Here is a 13,295-nt window from a genome sequence, read left to right on the forward strand (position 1 = left end):
CCAGTATTATAAGGACTAGCCCAAGAAGTCACAGTGCCCCAAATGCCACTCACATCCTTTATCCAGGGACACATTGGCTTTCTGCTGCTCCCTCTTCCTTTTTGTGTCCAGGAAGCAAGAGAAGTGTGGAGGAGAGACGACACTGTAGCCCACCCCTCTTCTCCCCTCCTCACTTTCTCTGCTGCTTCATCCCCCCTTCCTTCTCTAAATCAGGGAGTAGTGGAGATAAATGGATGGGGGTGATACCCCCCACCCCTGCTGTCTGAAGTAATTGCCTCAGTTGTCCTTACGGATGGTCCAACCTTGATTACACAGGCCTACAAAATTGAGGGTCAGAAAAGTTTTTCCCAAACTTTATAGTGGTTTGATATGAACTTAGGGTGCTGATTCCAAAATGGCATCCGTTTTGCCCGATCACATCTAGTTTTGGAGATATAGTATAGCCTCATTAGTGAATGGTTCAAGCAGCTTCCTCATGAGGGAGCCATGGTGTAGGCTTCCTCATGAGGAAGCTGCTTGAACCATTCATTAAAGAGGCCATGCCGTGTCTCCAAAACATGACGTGATAGGGCAAAACGGATGCCATTTTGGGAATCAGTACCCCAGATAGACCCAAGAATTGGTGTAACATTTAAGGAAGGAAAATGTGTGTTGGCCTGTGTTATTGCATCATATGTCAGATCACTGACTTGGATAAGTTTTCAGGCAGTGATTTTCAAAATTGGTGAGCTGCGAAAGGTCTGCAAGTGTGTGCTGAAGGTGTTTGGAGCACAGTGGTTGAATGCAGAAATTCCCAGGTTCTGCAGCTCTGTTTTTAGGGCAACCATCTGGGTAACAAAGTGTCTGTCCTTCTTCCCCCATCGGCTTTCTCATTGGAGAAAGAGGGACAGACAATTCATTAACTACAGGCAGTTGCAATAGAAACAGAGCTGCAGAACCTGGAAGAGTCTCCTGGAAGTCACATCACAAGAGGTGAAGACCATAGAGGTTGGTGTGAGCCATGAGAAGAAAAATATTAAAAGGAACAGTAGTAAGCGGACAACTGAAACAGAATTTGGACCAGAGCCTTCCAAATTAGCCATAGGAAAAGGAGGAAGAGGGGAATTGTGATGTGGTTATTTCTGAGCAGTGGATGCCAGCTGTGGATACTTGGCAGCACCTTTGGTGACATTCCTCGGCTGCAGTGAAACCTCTTGCCCTCTTGCCACAGTAGACAGTCCTGTGTACACACTCAGCAGGAAGTAACAAGGCAGTCGGTGGGATCAAAATGCTGGCACAGGATTCCTGCAAAAATGTAATAGAGATTCTGCAGTGGTGGTGGTGATGGTGTTGAGCTGACTTATATCTCTTCCCTTGACAACCATTCTAACATGCGCCAAGCAGTGTAATGTGAGATATTTGAGAGCCTGGAAAAATAACCAATTCTTATAAATGTTACTTCCAACCTCCCCACAGGATTATTTTCTCCACGCCCTTTGCCGTGATCTCCTACTTCCTGATATGGTTCGTGCCAGACTTCTCGTGGGGGCAGACCATGTGGTACCTCTTCTTCTACTGCATTTTCCAGACCCTGGTGACGGTGAGTCTGGTCTCCTTGCTTTGCTTTGAGTTGTTCCCCCTCCCTATCCCTGCTGCTTTCATGTATTGCTGCGGACAGCACTTTGTATGTTATTCTATACAAGGTGTAATTAGTGAAATGAGCAGCGCCGTTACTGCAGCAGCAGCAAAAACTGCTCTGGAAGGAGCCAGGTGTACCAATCCTTAGCAGCCCAAATGGGCTTATAAGCATTTCACCAAAAGTGAAGCTAAAAGTGCACAGCCTGTTCTCTTTGAGGAGTCAGGTGTGCCTTCAGGGCCTGGTGCAGAATCTAGGTTCCTGGGAATCTCCGTATGTGTGGATTTTAACCAAGTCTCTAGTCCTCATTGAAATGATGACAGAGCAGTTGTTCCCAACCTTTACCTGAAGGTAAGGGGACCACTGAGATGTTACAGGGGGGTGGCAGCTCTGTTGTGATGGCACTTCTGGGTTCATGCTGCCACCAGCTAAATAAAAAAGGGCTTTACCCGTCTACAGTGGTGGTGAGAACCCAGGTTTTATGGCAACTCCAGTCATCACTGTTGCAGACAGGTAAATCTCAACCACCCCTTTTTGTACTTAATTGGCAGCGATGGTAGTGCATACCTGGAAGTGCCATCACTGCTGAGTTGCCACTCCCCTTAAGAGGGGAAAATGCTCACAACCCCCAGGTGTGAAAACACTGTGTTAGAGCATGGCCTATCTCCATTTACCAACATGGGGCTTTTCAGCCTTTTGAAACGGTTTGGGGGTATACCACTGTCCCTAGAATGGCTGCTGTTTCCACTGTGCAGCACCCATAGCTGTCCTGGAGTGAAGGGGAAGCTCCTGTCTCTTCCACTTGGCACTCTCCTTGCCCATTCATGCCTCTCTTGAAGGGCCAGGCCACCACACCATTGCACCTTGTTGCCGGTGCGCTGCTGCTTCAGCCGTTGCCATGTGCAGTGGTGTCAGGCCAGGTGGAGCGGTGCCATGTAGCCCTCATGACAGTGTGGCCAAGTGCTGCTTACTTTGGTACTTCACACTTTCAGTGGTCCTTGTGCTTCTGTTTGGAAAGCAAGACTCTCAACACCACTGAAATAGGGCAAGGCCTCTTGACATATAAGTTTGCCTTGGCAGTAGACACGTCTTGGTCCAGCTTTCATAATTGGCATAGATAGAAGTACAGACATGTTTGCCTCAGGGAGGTGTCCCAGTAAATGAAGATAATGGAAGATGGCTGGATTTGGGCTGGACTGAGCTGGGCATTCTCTGCTATCTGTAGTCACAGGTCAAACGGTGGTGTGTGTGTGTGTGTGGTCTCGATTAACTAGCCTTGTTCTGTTCTCTCCTTTGCAGTGTTTTCATGTTCCGTACTCGGCCTTGACCATGTTCATTAGCAGAGAGCAGAGTGAGCGGGACTCTGCCACCGCATACCGTAAGAGCCTTGTCTCTTCTCTCCCCCCCCCCACCTTTTCCTTGCACAAAATGGATATTGACATGCTCCTGGCCCTTCAGAGCCTGTGTCCTTCCCCCTTCCTTCTTGCTCCAGCTAGTCAGGAACGAAGCAATTTTTTTCCCCTGTGTAACTGCTGGGAAGGCAGCACAGAAGCTGCTCTTTCGTCCTGTGTGAGTCTCTGGTTGCTCTGGAGAGCATGCTGATGCACATGTTGGTACATGTGAGAAGGTGCATGCCTGAGTGGATGCACCCAATGCTGCATGTACACAACTGGGACCAAATGTGTACACCTGTGGGCTGGGCAAAAAAATGGGTTAAAGATCTTACAGCCCCTCTGGTCAGTTTTTTCCCCCCTTTCTACTCAGCATAGGAAAACCAAATGTTTTTGAATTCCTGTATTTGGTGATCCTGGATGGTGTATCATGTAGGGAGTGCTAGAACCTAACAGGCAGTGGTAACTGGATCTTCCTGTGCTTGTAAGGCACTCAGCAACAAAAATAGAATTTTGTGCTCATTGGGTCGTGATGAATTAGCTTTCTGTCCAAATCCCCTCTTTTCCAAGCAAATCCATGCAGGCAACACTTCCACCTCTCCAGCCACTTCCTTCTGAAACTCTCATTTAGTCCCAAATGACCTCTTGCTGCTTGGAGTGGATGCGAACAAGCAACAGAAATGGGTTCACCTGTGTCATTCCATTGTCCCAGGGCTGTTCTGTATGTCGGGTAGGATGAGTCACGCTTCTGAACTGCCTTGAGAGAAGCAAGAGCATTTGAGATTTAGTATATTGGGGTAGGGGTTAAACTCTGACTTTTCTTTGTGACAGGCTAACTACTTGCAGGGATTTGTCCTCTTCCCCCCCCCTCCCAAAAGTGCACAAAACACATTAGTTACTCATTCTCACAAAACACATTACTTACAGACTCCCTGAGTGTAGTCTGCATATTGAGAAGAGAGAATTCACCACCTCCCTTGGCAATCTGTTCCGCTGCTTAACTGAATCTTGAGTAAACCCATCCTGGGACATGGCTATTACTTTCCAGGGAAGCAGAAGTGCCTTTTGCACATTGAATGAAACCACTTCTGCCTAACCTCCTCCCCCCAGATTTTGGCCTCTAGAACAAGCTGGGTTTTGTGTGTGCTGCTTTGGGTGAGGGCTGCTTGCAATGATGCCTTTCATGCCTTGTCCATGGCTTGCTTGCGTGTGTGTCCCCAACAGGCATGACGGTGGAAGTGCTGGGCACTCTCTTGGGCACAGCCATTCAGGGGCAGATTGTGGGCAAGGTCAACACACCCTGCGTTCGGGACTCGCTCCTCTTGAACATGGACAACTCCTCCGTCTTCATGGAAGATGTCAACATCACCCATGACACTGGCCTGCTCACGGACACGGTACATACCCCTTTGAGTGCTCCCGCGCTTTGCTGGCTTAGTAGCTTGGTGGGGCCAGCAGATGCCTGAAAGGGGAGCAGCTTGCTGCTGCTCTTTACAGATTACCCTCCAATGGCCTAGAATAGATGACCATTGCTGTTGCTGACCCAGGTCTGTTATCCAGGCCCATATGACAGTGATTGCCAAACTTCCCGGGGTCATGGGGCCCCTGCAGCCACTTCTTCCTGGCTCATGCGGGCGCCACTGAGCAAAGATTTTGCTTTTTAGAAATCTCGCCTTTCAGTGTTGCAGGGTGGCTAGATAGCCAGCCAGGAAATAGAGCTTGGGGGTGTCTGTGTCTATCCCCTACAACAGGGGTGCCCAAACCCCGGCCCTGGGGCCACTTGCGGCCCTCAAGGACTCCCAGTGCGGCCCTCAGGGAGCCCTCAGCCTCCAATGAGCCTCTGGCCCTCCAGAGACTTGCTGGAGCCTGCGCTGGCCTGACGCAACTGGTCTCAGCGTGAGGGCGACTGTTTGACCTCTCGCATGAGCTGTGGGACGAGGGCTCCCTCCACTACTTGCTGTTTCACGTCTGTGATGCAGTAGCGGCAGCAAAGGAAAGACCAGCCTTGCTTTGTACAAGGCCTTTTATAGGCCTTGGGCTATTGCAAGACCTCCATTCATTCATATAAGTTCATCTTTAATATATTCATTTATGTAAACTTAAATTTATTCAAATTTTAAATATAAATTATTTTCTTCCCTGGCCCCCGACACAGTGTCAGAGAGACAATGTGGCCCTCCAACCAAAAACTTTGGACACCCCTGCCCTACAATATAGCAATGTCACTCTCTGTAAACAGGAGTCTGTACTATCTCATCTGAATTTGCACCTTTCTGCAGAGAAATGCCTACATGATAGCAGCAGGTGTCATTGGTGGGATCTACATTCTCTGTGCAATCATCCTCTCCCTGGGCGTGCGGGAAAGGCGAGGTGAGTGAAGCGGATCTACTTGGATAACATCTCCAAAGTGGATGGTCCAGAAAGCACAATGCGTTTGTGTCTGAGAACTAATTCAATTTAAAGTTGGTACTTGGCTCGTGTACACCTCATTCAGGTGCTGCTGCCAGAGCATGGTTCGTCTCTTGCAAATGGGCTTTGGGGGTTATACCTTCTCCCTCCCTCCCCTATACAGGTTCAGCCTTATTATGGACAGATTTTTTATACACTGATTTGACTTGACACAAATGGCCCCTGCAAATGAGAAGGAACGTGCTGATCCCTGGAGAAGGGGAAAAATGCACCCTAATTTTAATCACAGTTTAAAAAACTGCTTTTTACTGTTACAGAGAGACAGTCATACAAGTGATTACAGGTATAACCTAAGTATCTACTGATTTTTCTAGCTCAAAGCTGATGAGAAGGGCCCTTTAAATTAAAGGAAAACAGTCATTTAATAATGCCAGAGAGGGCAGCCGGCTGACAATCCATCAATCATTCTCTCTGCAGGCCTTGCTTCTCCCTTCCCCCGAGCAGGTGAAAGAAGGCTAAATGGCTGCGATTATCACCTTCTCCTTTCTTTCCCCCCTGCTGGGGCTCCTGGTGAAGGGAGGGATTGCTGCGTCCTAGTGAAGCCTAAGCACCTGGAGAGAGACTGATTGTCTTGCTGTGGATTACAAAGGTCAGCAAGGTTGTTTTTAAATCACCAGAGCAAAGAGACTCTGTTTTTTAAAATTGATTTGCTATAGTGCGTTTTTTGCCATCCACATGAGTTCTTGGAAGGGAAATGTGGAACCCTTGCCAATAAAGGGACTCAACCTGTACCATATGTATTGATTTGCATTTTTGATAGAGCAGGCCAGCAAGATAAATCCAACCCTTAGAACTCTGCACACACTATATTGGCACCCCCCTGTATCCACGGGGGTTTCATTCTGCACCCCATTGATATGGAAACCATGGATATGAGGGGACCTTATATAAATTAGTTTTTTCCCCCTACCCTCTCTACTTTTTTCTTTAGCAGTAGAAGTACACATTTTTTTTGCTTAACAGAGGAACCATCTCTTAACTAAGAAATGTGACATGCAAGCAGGCAGCCTGCATGTTAGAGGGAGGAGACTAACCAAGCATTAACAGGAAGCCAGAAATTTCCTGCTTCCTGTTAACGTTCTGGCTATGCCACCCTAGTGTCCAGGCTGCCTGCCTGCATGTCAGTGTTGCTCCTCTGTTAAGCAAAAAATGTTTGCTTCCACTCCTAATAAAAAGAAGTGGAGATCATGGGCGTTGGGGGGACAGGGACAGAGAACCGTGGATAAGGGTGTCCGAAGGTACGGAGGGACACCTGTAAAATGTGTTCTCTGTGAAGCTTGCCTTGTGCCTCTTTCTCCTGCTGAACAATGGTCTACCTGGCAATGGCAAGCCTGCAAAAATTCCCATCCCTTCATGTATACCTTCCTAGCTCATGGCTCACCACACCCTCTAATGCTTAGGTTGATTCAAGGGAGCAAATGACTGCATAGAGTGAGCATTTCCCCATTGCATCAATGGAGGCTTGCCTTCTGGGAAAGAACCTGCCGCCTCTGGTTCTAACCAGCCCTTGGAAAGAATTTTACTCCTTGCTCTGCTTTTGTTCTCTGAAAAGGCCTCATTGTGACTCAAGTGCCTCTTGAGCCCTCTGATTGGGAACCTGGAGGCCACCTGGTGCTCCAGGCCGCCTTGGCAGGAATTACTTCCCACTAGCAAGCTTTGATGTGCTAACCAGGCAGTCCCTCATCGCCAGAGCACTTTGCATTTATGAGAAGATTGTTAGCTTTCTTTTGAGGGGGGGAGGAGCCTGTCACAGTTCTGCACTCCATCAGTGAGCAGCTGGAAGCCAAGCAGAACAAGTGGGTTTGTTCTTGTTCCCTACGGACTTGTTCCTGCCCTCCCCCTCCCAAGGACCTCTCCAAGTGGTTCACACACCTGTGCTCAGGCGTGACACAGAGGCCCTGGACACATTGCAGTGGAACATCACTCACTTAACTGACAGAGAGGGCTGGGAAAGGGACACATGGGAAGCGTTCAAAGAGCAGTTGAAATATGTTACAAGTTAAAATCCTGCATCTTAACAAAGTCTTAAAAGTTGCCGTGTTTCACCAAAAAATTTCAAAAGAGTCTTCAACATGGAGCTGTGAGCATGGCCTAGTAGCTGAGAAACTGAGCCTTAAATTGTGATGTCCCCTAGTTTGGCTGTGAAGGTGTTGGGTGGCCTAAGGTGAGCCGTAGGCCTCAGTGGCCTCAGTCTTCCCCAACTGCAAAAGGGACATAATATTCTTCTTATGAATATTATGGTCCCTGCATCCATGATAATACAGTCCATGTGAAGTGTTTTGCACGGTCAGGAAATGTTATACAAACGTTTGTTGTTTGTTTGGGATGCGGTTTTGCAAAATGGGAGCAAGAGCGCACTCACTACGGAAAGCAATTGTCCTTCCTTTTGAGCAACACCGTATCTCTTGCTTTGCCAGTTCATCAATCCTTTGGGAGTAGGTTGCACTCTTTGACCAGATGCAGTGGTGTTGCTAGGGTTTGCATCACCCAGTGTGGGAGACCAGTGAGTCATCCCCATGATGGACTTCTCCCATGCAGTTGGCTGAGCGGTGACCTGGGCAGTAGGTCACCATTCAGTGGTCATCTGGGCAGAGATGCACCATTCTCATACCTGCTGGTTTTTTGGCTACAACTTTTGATAGATGGTTCAATATGGTTTGTTTTATTGCATTTGGAATAAAATTACACACTGAATGATATATAACATGATGGTGGTATTTGAAAATACCAAGACTTTAAATATTTTGGCCAGTGTCGCTCCTCTGTGAGCTTCACCTGGTGAAGCCTGCATTCCCTAGCAACGCCACTGATCACATGTTTTATTCTTTTGACCAGTGTGTCTCAGATGCTTTATTCAGATGTTATCGGATGTTTTATTCTTTTGACCATTTCATTTGTGATCTGTGTACCAAAGTGACATGCGTGTCTCTTGCAGTCAAACTATCCACACATTCCTTCTCTCAGTATTGCCCGCTTCGTGCATTGGGCAAGGTGATCCTGACCCATCAAAGCCTCTGATGCAATAAAATTGCCTCTCAATACTGCTTACAGGGAAGCAAGTATTGGAGAGGGATGTGCCATCAGATCCTATTGGTGGGATTCTCGACTAGATATGAGCTTTCCTGTGGAATTGTTTATCTTTGAGGTGTAGGGATTAAGACTGTTGGCTCTTGCTACAGCAAACTTAACATAGTTCCCTCTCTACAATGGGCTGTTCATGTCAAGTACAACTTCCATCTGCCATGTTAGGTAAAATACCCCCCCCCCCCCAAAATGTTTGCACAATACTGCAAAAGGAGAGAAACTGCAAAGTTGCCAAAATAATATAGATCACAAGTTTGTACAGAACTTAACTGTGAGTATGTGAGAGAGAAAAAATTGGTTGATTGACAAGACCTTCAGCTGGTGCCTGTGCTTTACTCCTGGCAGAGTCTTCAGAGCTCCAGTCAGATGAGCCTGTTTCCTTCTTCCAAGGCTTGAAGCTGGTGATGAATCACGGCCCCTACATCAAGCTGATCGCTGCTTTTCTCTTTACCTCCTTGGCCTTCATGGTAAGGAAATGGTCTCTTTTGGCATGAAATGAGCCATTGGTAGCAGGAATGTGAGCCTTGCAAAGTGCTTGGAACTGTGTGAATGAGTCTCCCCTCTGCCCCCCCGCCTCACTTAGAGGACGGCTTTCTAGGTAAGTACCAGGTCAGATCCTTGATCCAGTTTCATCCGCATGAGCTGATAGTAGCTCTCCATTGTTTTGGATTTAGGGATATTTTCAGCTTGGGCTGAAGATGTTGTCAGGGGTTGAGCCTGGACCTTCTGCATGCAAAGTGATAGCGCTGCCATTGAGCTTTGAGGCCCTTTTCTAGTTCCTGTGCAGTGCAAACGAAATGGAGTACGTTTGCTGGAATGTCATGGGCACCTCTCAAATATCTCCAGGGAAGGTGAACTTTTTACCCTCTCCTGGCAACTTATTCCTAGCTGACCTGATGGTGCAGTCAAGAGGTTTTCTGCCAACTTTTCACCAAAATGCTGCCCTGTGTGTTAAGGGCAAAGGGTCTTTGTGCGCAATGTCTTGGCAAATCCACATTTGCACTGCACCAGTCCAAGGCTCCATGTGGGAGCTCACTAGATGAAACACTCCTCCCTACGATGGCTGGTGTAGCAAAGTGGCTAAGGCTGCAGTCCTGGGAGCAAGCCTTAATGATCACAGTGAGGGTTTACTTCTGTGTGGATATGCATAGGATTGCACTGTACGAGACCGAACTGCAAATCTTGCCTCTGCCACAATCTCACTTGGTGAGTCAACATGCTCAACTCCCTCTCAGTCCTCCCCCCCCCCCGTTGCAACTATATGGGGTTAATGATACTTCCTTACAACACTGTATGGAAAATACGATATCAAGGTGTTGCACTTTGCACATTCAGACAGCACCATACAAATGCCAGGTATTCTTACTGTATGAGGGGAAAATACCCTGCACTTAGAACACCAGCTCAACCAGGAGAAGGACTCTAGCCTAGGCTTTCTCCTTGACATCCTAGTTTTCTATTGACAGGGAATTTTGTGACATCCTAGTTTTCTATTGATGGGGAATTTGTTCGTATGGAGGAGCATTCAGCCCTATGAACCCCCACATACTGTCCAAATACAGGTGCGCTTCCTAAGTGTGATGGCAAGAGGTCTTGGTAGCACTGAGCCCTATTTCCAAAGGGCTGGCTTCCCTCCTTCCCTGGGCCAATGCAACTGCTTAAGTGACCCCAAGCAGCTATCTAGGGTGTGCCTGTATTTTAAGGGCTGCCTGTGAAGCAGTGATGTCAGTTCCTGGTTGCAGCTCCAGCTGGATCCAAAGAAAGCAGCTGCATCTCTGCATGAAAAGTGGACTCTAGGATCCCGGGAGGATGCTGGGGCACAACTCCCAGATGCAGCCACAGCAGCCACTTGGCCCAGGAAAACAACTTGGGCCAACTGTATCTTTCTTCAGCTGCAGTCAGAAAATTCCAAACATGCACTAGGATAAAACCTACACAGACTTGTGCCAAAAAGAGTCAAGAGGAAAAGTTTTTTTTCTTTAAGTGCATACTTGTGTCTCCTCAGCCTTTTGTTGCTGTTGTGCTAGACTTTTAACTCTGCAGCGTTCTTCCCTACTGAACAAAGGGAACTGAATTCCTGGCCGAATAAACCCTTCCAGTCTTGCCCTGTCAGTGGAAAGGATTGAATGACTTCACAGGAGGGGGGGCCAGTGGGTTTTGAATGCTGGCTGAGGAGGCTGCAGTCTCCCCCTGGAATCTGCCTGAGCGGCAAATAGCATTGCTGCTGAGTTAACTGCTTGCTTGAGTGCTCAGACTCTCTGTGAGCTCCTTTTGTGAAGAGAGGCTGCAGAAAGAGAGCCCAAGAAGATCCATTGAATTCCTTGCACTTGTTGGCCCTCCTTCACCTTCCCTCTCCTCTCTCTCCTCCTGCAGTTGCTAATACAGAGAGAGCGAGAGAGCCTTGCACCCTTCTGTCAGACACTCTAGCCCACCACTCTCCTCTCCTCACCATTTCTTCTTCAACTGCTGTCCACCCACTCACCTTCACTGTTTTTCTTCCTTCTGCTCCATGGGTTGGAAAAGAAAAAAGGAGAGAGAGAGAATGGAGCAGAAGAGGAAGTATGGAGGAGTGGTGGGCTAGAGCATCTTTGATGTTCGATGTCCTCTCCACACTTCCTTTTTACTTTTCCAATCCAGGGAGTAGAAGCAGCACAGGCTGGCACAACAGCAGATGAGAGGCAGCACTTGGTATGCACCCTCAAGTTCTGGTTGGTCTTAGGCCAGCCCTGACAGAAGTACTACATTGGGAAAGCCAGGATAAAAAAATTCTGGGTATTCTGCTACAAGCCCAGCTTCTGTGTCTGCAGGAAATAGTCTCTCCTGTCCCAAGCTCAGGACAGAGGATGTAAAGTGAGCAGAATTTCCTAGGTCTCCATTGCTAACTTGCATTGTTATGACTCCTTTTTTCCAGCTGCTGGAGGGCAACTTTGCCTTGTTCTGTACGTACACCTTGGGATTGCGCAATGAGTTCCAGAACATTTTGCTGGCCATCATGGTATGTATATTTGTACCCACAGGAACCTTCTTGTCTCTCTTGTACTCCTCAACCTAGACCTTGTCTGCCGGAGGGACAACTTGCTTTCTGGGAAGGGCAACCAGTGGCATTTCTAGGGTTTGCATCACCCAATGCAGGAAGCCAGCACATCGCCCCCATGATGGACCTCCTCCCATGAAGTGGATGGGGCAATGCCCCGGGCATATCACCCTGCCCATACTGGCTTTTTGGCTATAACATTTGATAGACTAGAAATATTTCAAAGTGGCTTGTATCATTGCATTCTGCGTGCAGTTCTGCATTAAATGACATAGAACATGATGGTATTGGGAAAAACCCAAAATTTTGGCCACTAGTGGTGTCCTCCCCTGTACACGTCACCTGGTGTGGTCCGCACCCCCTAGCAACGCCACTGAGTGCAACTGACCTCTAGGAAGTCTGAACAGAGGTGCTTAAACTCACAAAATGGCAAGTCCCTCTCTCTGGCTTTGTAAGAATAATGATGCTTGTTTGCATTGCTTAGTTCTTGCAAGGAACGCTGAAACTGTATATAAAACGTATGGAATGCTCAAAATTGCCCCTTGGATACATTGTATTTTAGCAGGGGTATTATAGACGGGGCTGACCCTTTTTGTAAGGCTGCCTCGGGTGGCAGACTGGCAGGGGCAGCCTGCCTCCGCTGCGCTTTCTTTCCCAGGCTGTTTCTTTATTTAAAGCTTTCATATTCCACTTTTCTGCCAGTGATGGCAACCAAGGCAACTTGCAGAATTTAAAATGACCATAATAAAAAATTAAGCACAATTGAAACAAAACAAATCCCAATAGATTTACATCAACGTTTGATTGAAATGTGCCTTTTTGGAGGAGGAAGGTGAAGAGTCTTGGTCACTCTAGCCCACCACTTTGCTTTCCTCCGCACTCTCTCTTTTGCTGTGCTCCATCTTCCTTCTTGGATCCAGGGATGTGGATGCAGCTGGGTAAGGGAGAGCAGTGTTGAGGATGCCACCTTGAGCATAGGAAGGTCTCTGGTCAACTCTGGTAAGAGCAAGCAAAAGAAGCCGCTGCTGTCCCTCATCACATGGAACTGTGTGGCTTGTTCCTGGGGGAATGTCAAGTCACCTCTTCTTTCTTGACTTTTCCTGTTCATTTTGCTACCTTGTGCAGTGCAAACCTGCAATGGCTGAGCCACATCCGCTTGCTGGCCAGGGATAAAATGTCAGGGCAAATGCATCCACAGAGTGTTATGAGCAGTACCAGAAAAAATAGTGTATGCACTTTCAAACAGCTGCAATCAACGGGACTTTCACTGATGCTGTGAGATGGAGTAGAAGCTGTTTTACTCTAGAGGCAGTGTGGTGTAGGGGTTAGTATGTCAGACTACGAGTGAAGAAATGGGCGGATCCCTGCCCAACCATGAAGCTCAGTGGACAGCTCTGCACCAGCTACGATCTATCAGCTTATCCTACCTTATAGGGCTGTTGTGAGGACAAAAGATTGCAGGGGGGGGCTTTATGCTCTGCCTGGAGATCTTAAGAGGTGGGCCAGGCTAAGCGTATAAATGAAAATATCCTCTGCGGAGGAAACTGTAGTTATTTAACGTGGTTTCCAAAATGATAGAGCCAGTTGGCTAGAACAGTGCCTCTTTTGTTAGCATTTGAAGCTGGTCCTGAAAAGAGATGAAGAATAAAAGCCCATGTGAGTCTCTTGTCCAGAGACTTGCCATTTTTCCTATACCCTTAAC

At 47.7% G+C, this 13,295-nt stretch overlaps 1 protein-coding gene across 6 annotated transcripts in view; it reads left to right on the plus strand.

The window, feature by feature from the left end:
- Positions 1–13,295, plus strand: part of MFSD2A (MFSD2 lysolipid transporter A, lysophospholipid) — a 41,665-nt gene that overhangs the window by 17,461 nt on the left and 10,909 nt on the right. For all 6 annotated transcript variants that reach the window (XM_066638486.1, XM_066638490.1, XM_066638487.1 and 3 more), the window contains 6 exons: positions 1,456–1,579; positions 2,915–2,993; positions 4,231–4,403; positions 5,286–5,376; positions 8,905–9,026; positions 11,471–11,554. In XM_066638486.1, the coding sequence (XP_066494583.1) occupies positions 1,456–1,579; positions 2,915–2,993; positions 4,231–4,403; positions 5,286–5,376; positions 8,905–9,026; positions 11,471–11,554 (673 nt within the window). The remainder of the gene's footprint in view (positions 1–1,455; positions 1,580–2,914; positions 2,994–4,230; positions 4,404–5,285; positions 5,377–8,904; positions 9,027–11,470; positions 11,555–13,295) is intronic.

The sequence above is a fragment of the Tiliqua scincoides genome, chromosome 10 (genome assembly GCF_035046505.1).
Source record: "Tiliqua scincoides isolate rTilSci1 chromosome 10, rTilSci1.hap2, whole genome shotgun sequence".
NCBI classification, from domain to species: domain Eukaryota; kingdom Metazoa; phylum Chordata; class Lepidosauria; order Squamata; family Scincidae; genus Tiliqua; species Tiliqua scincoides.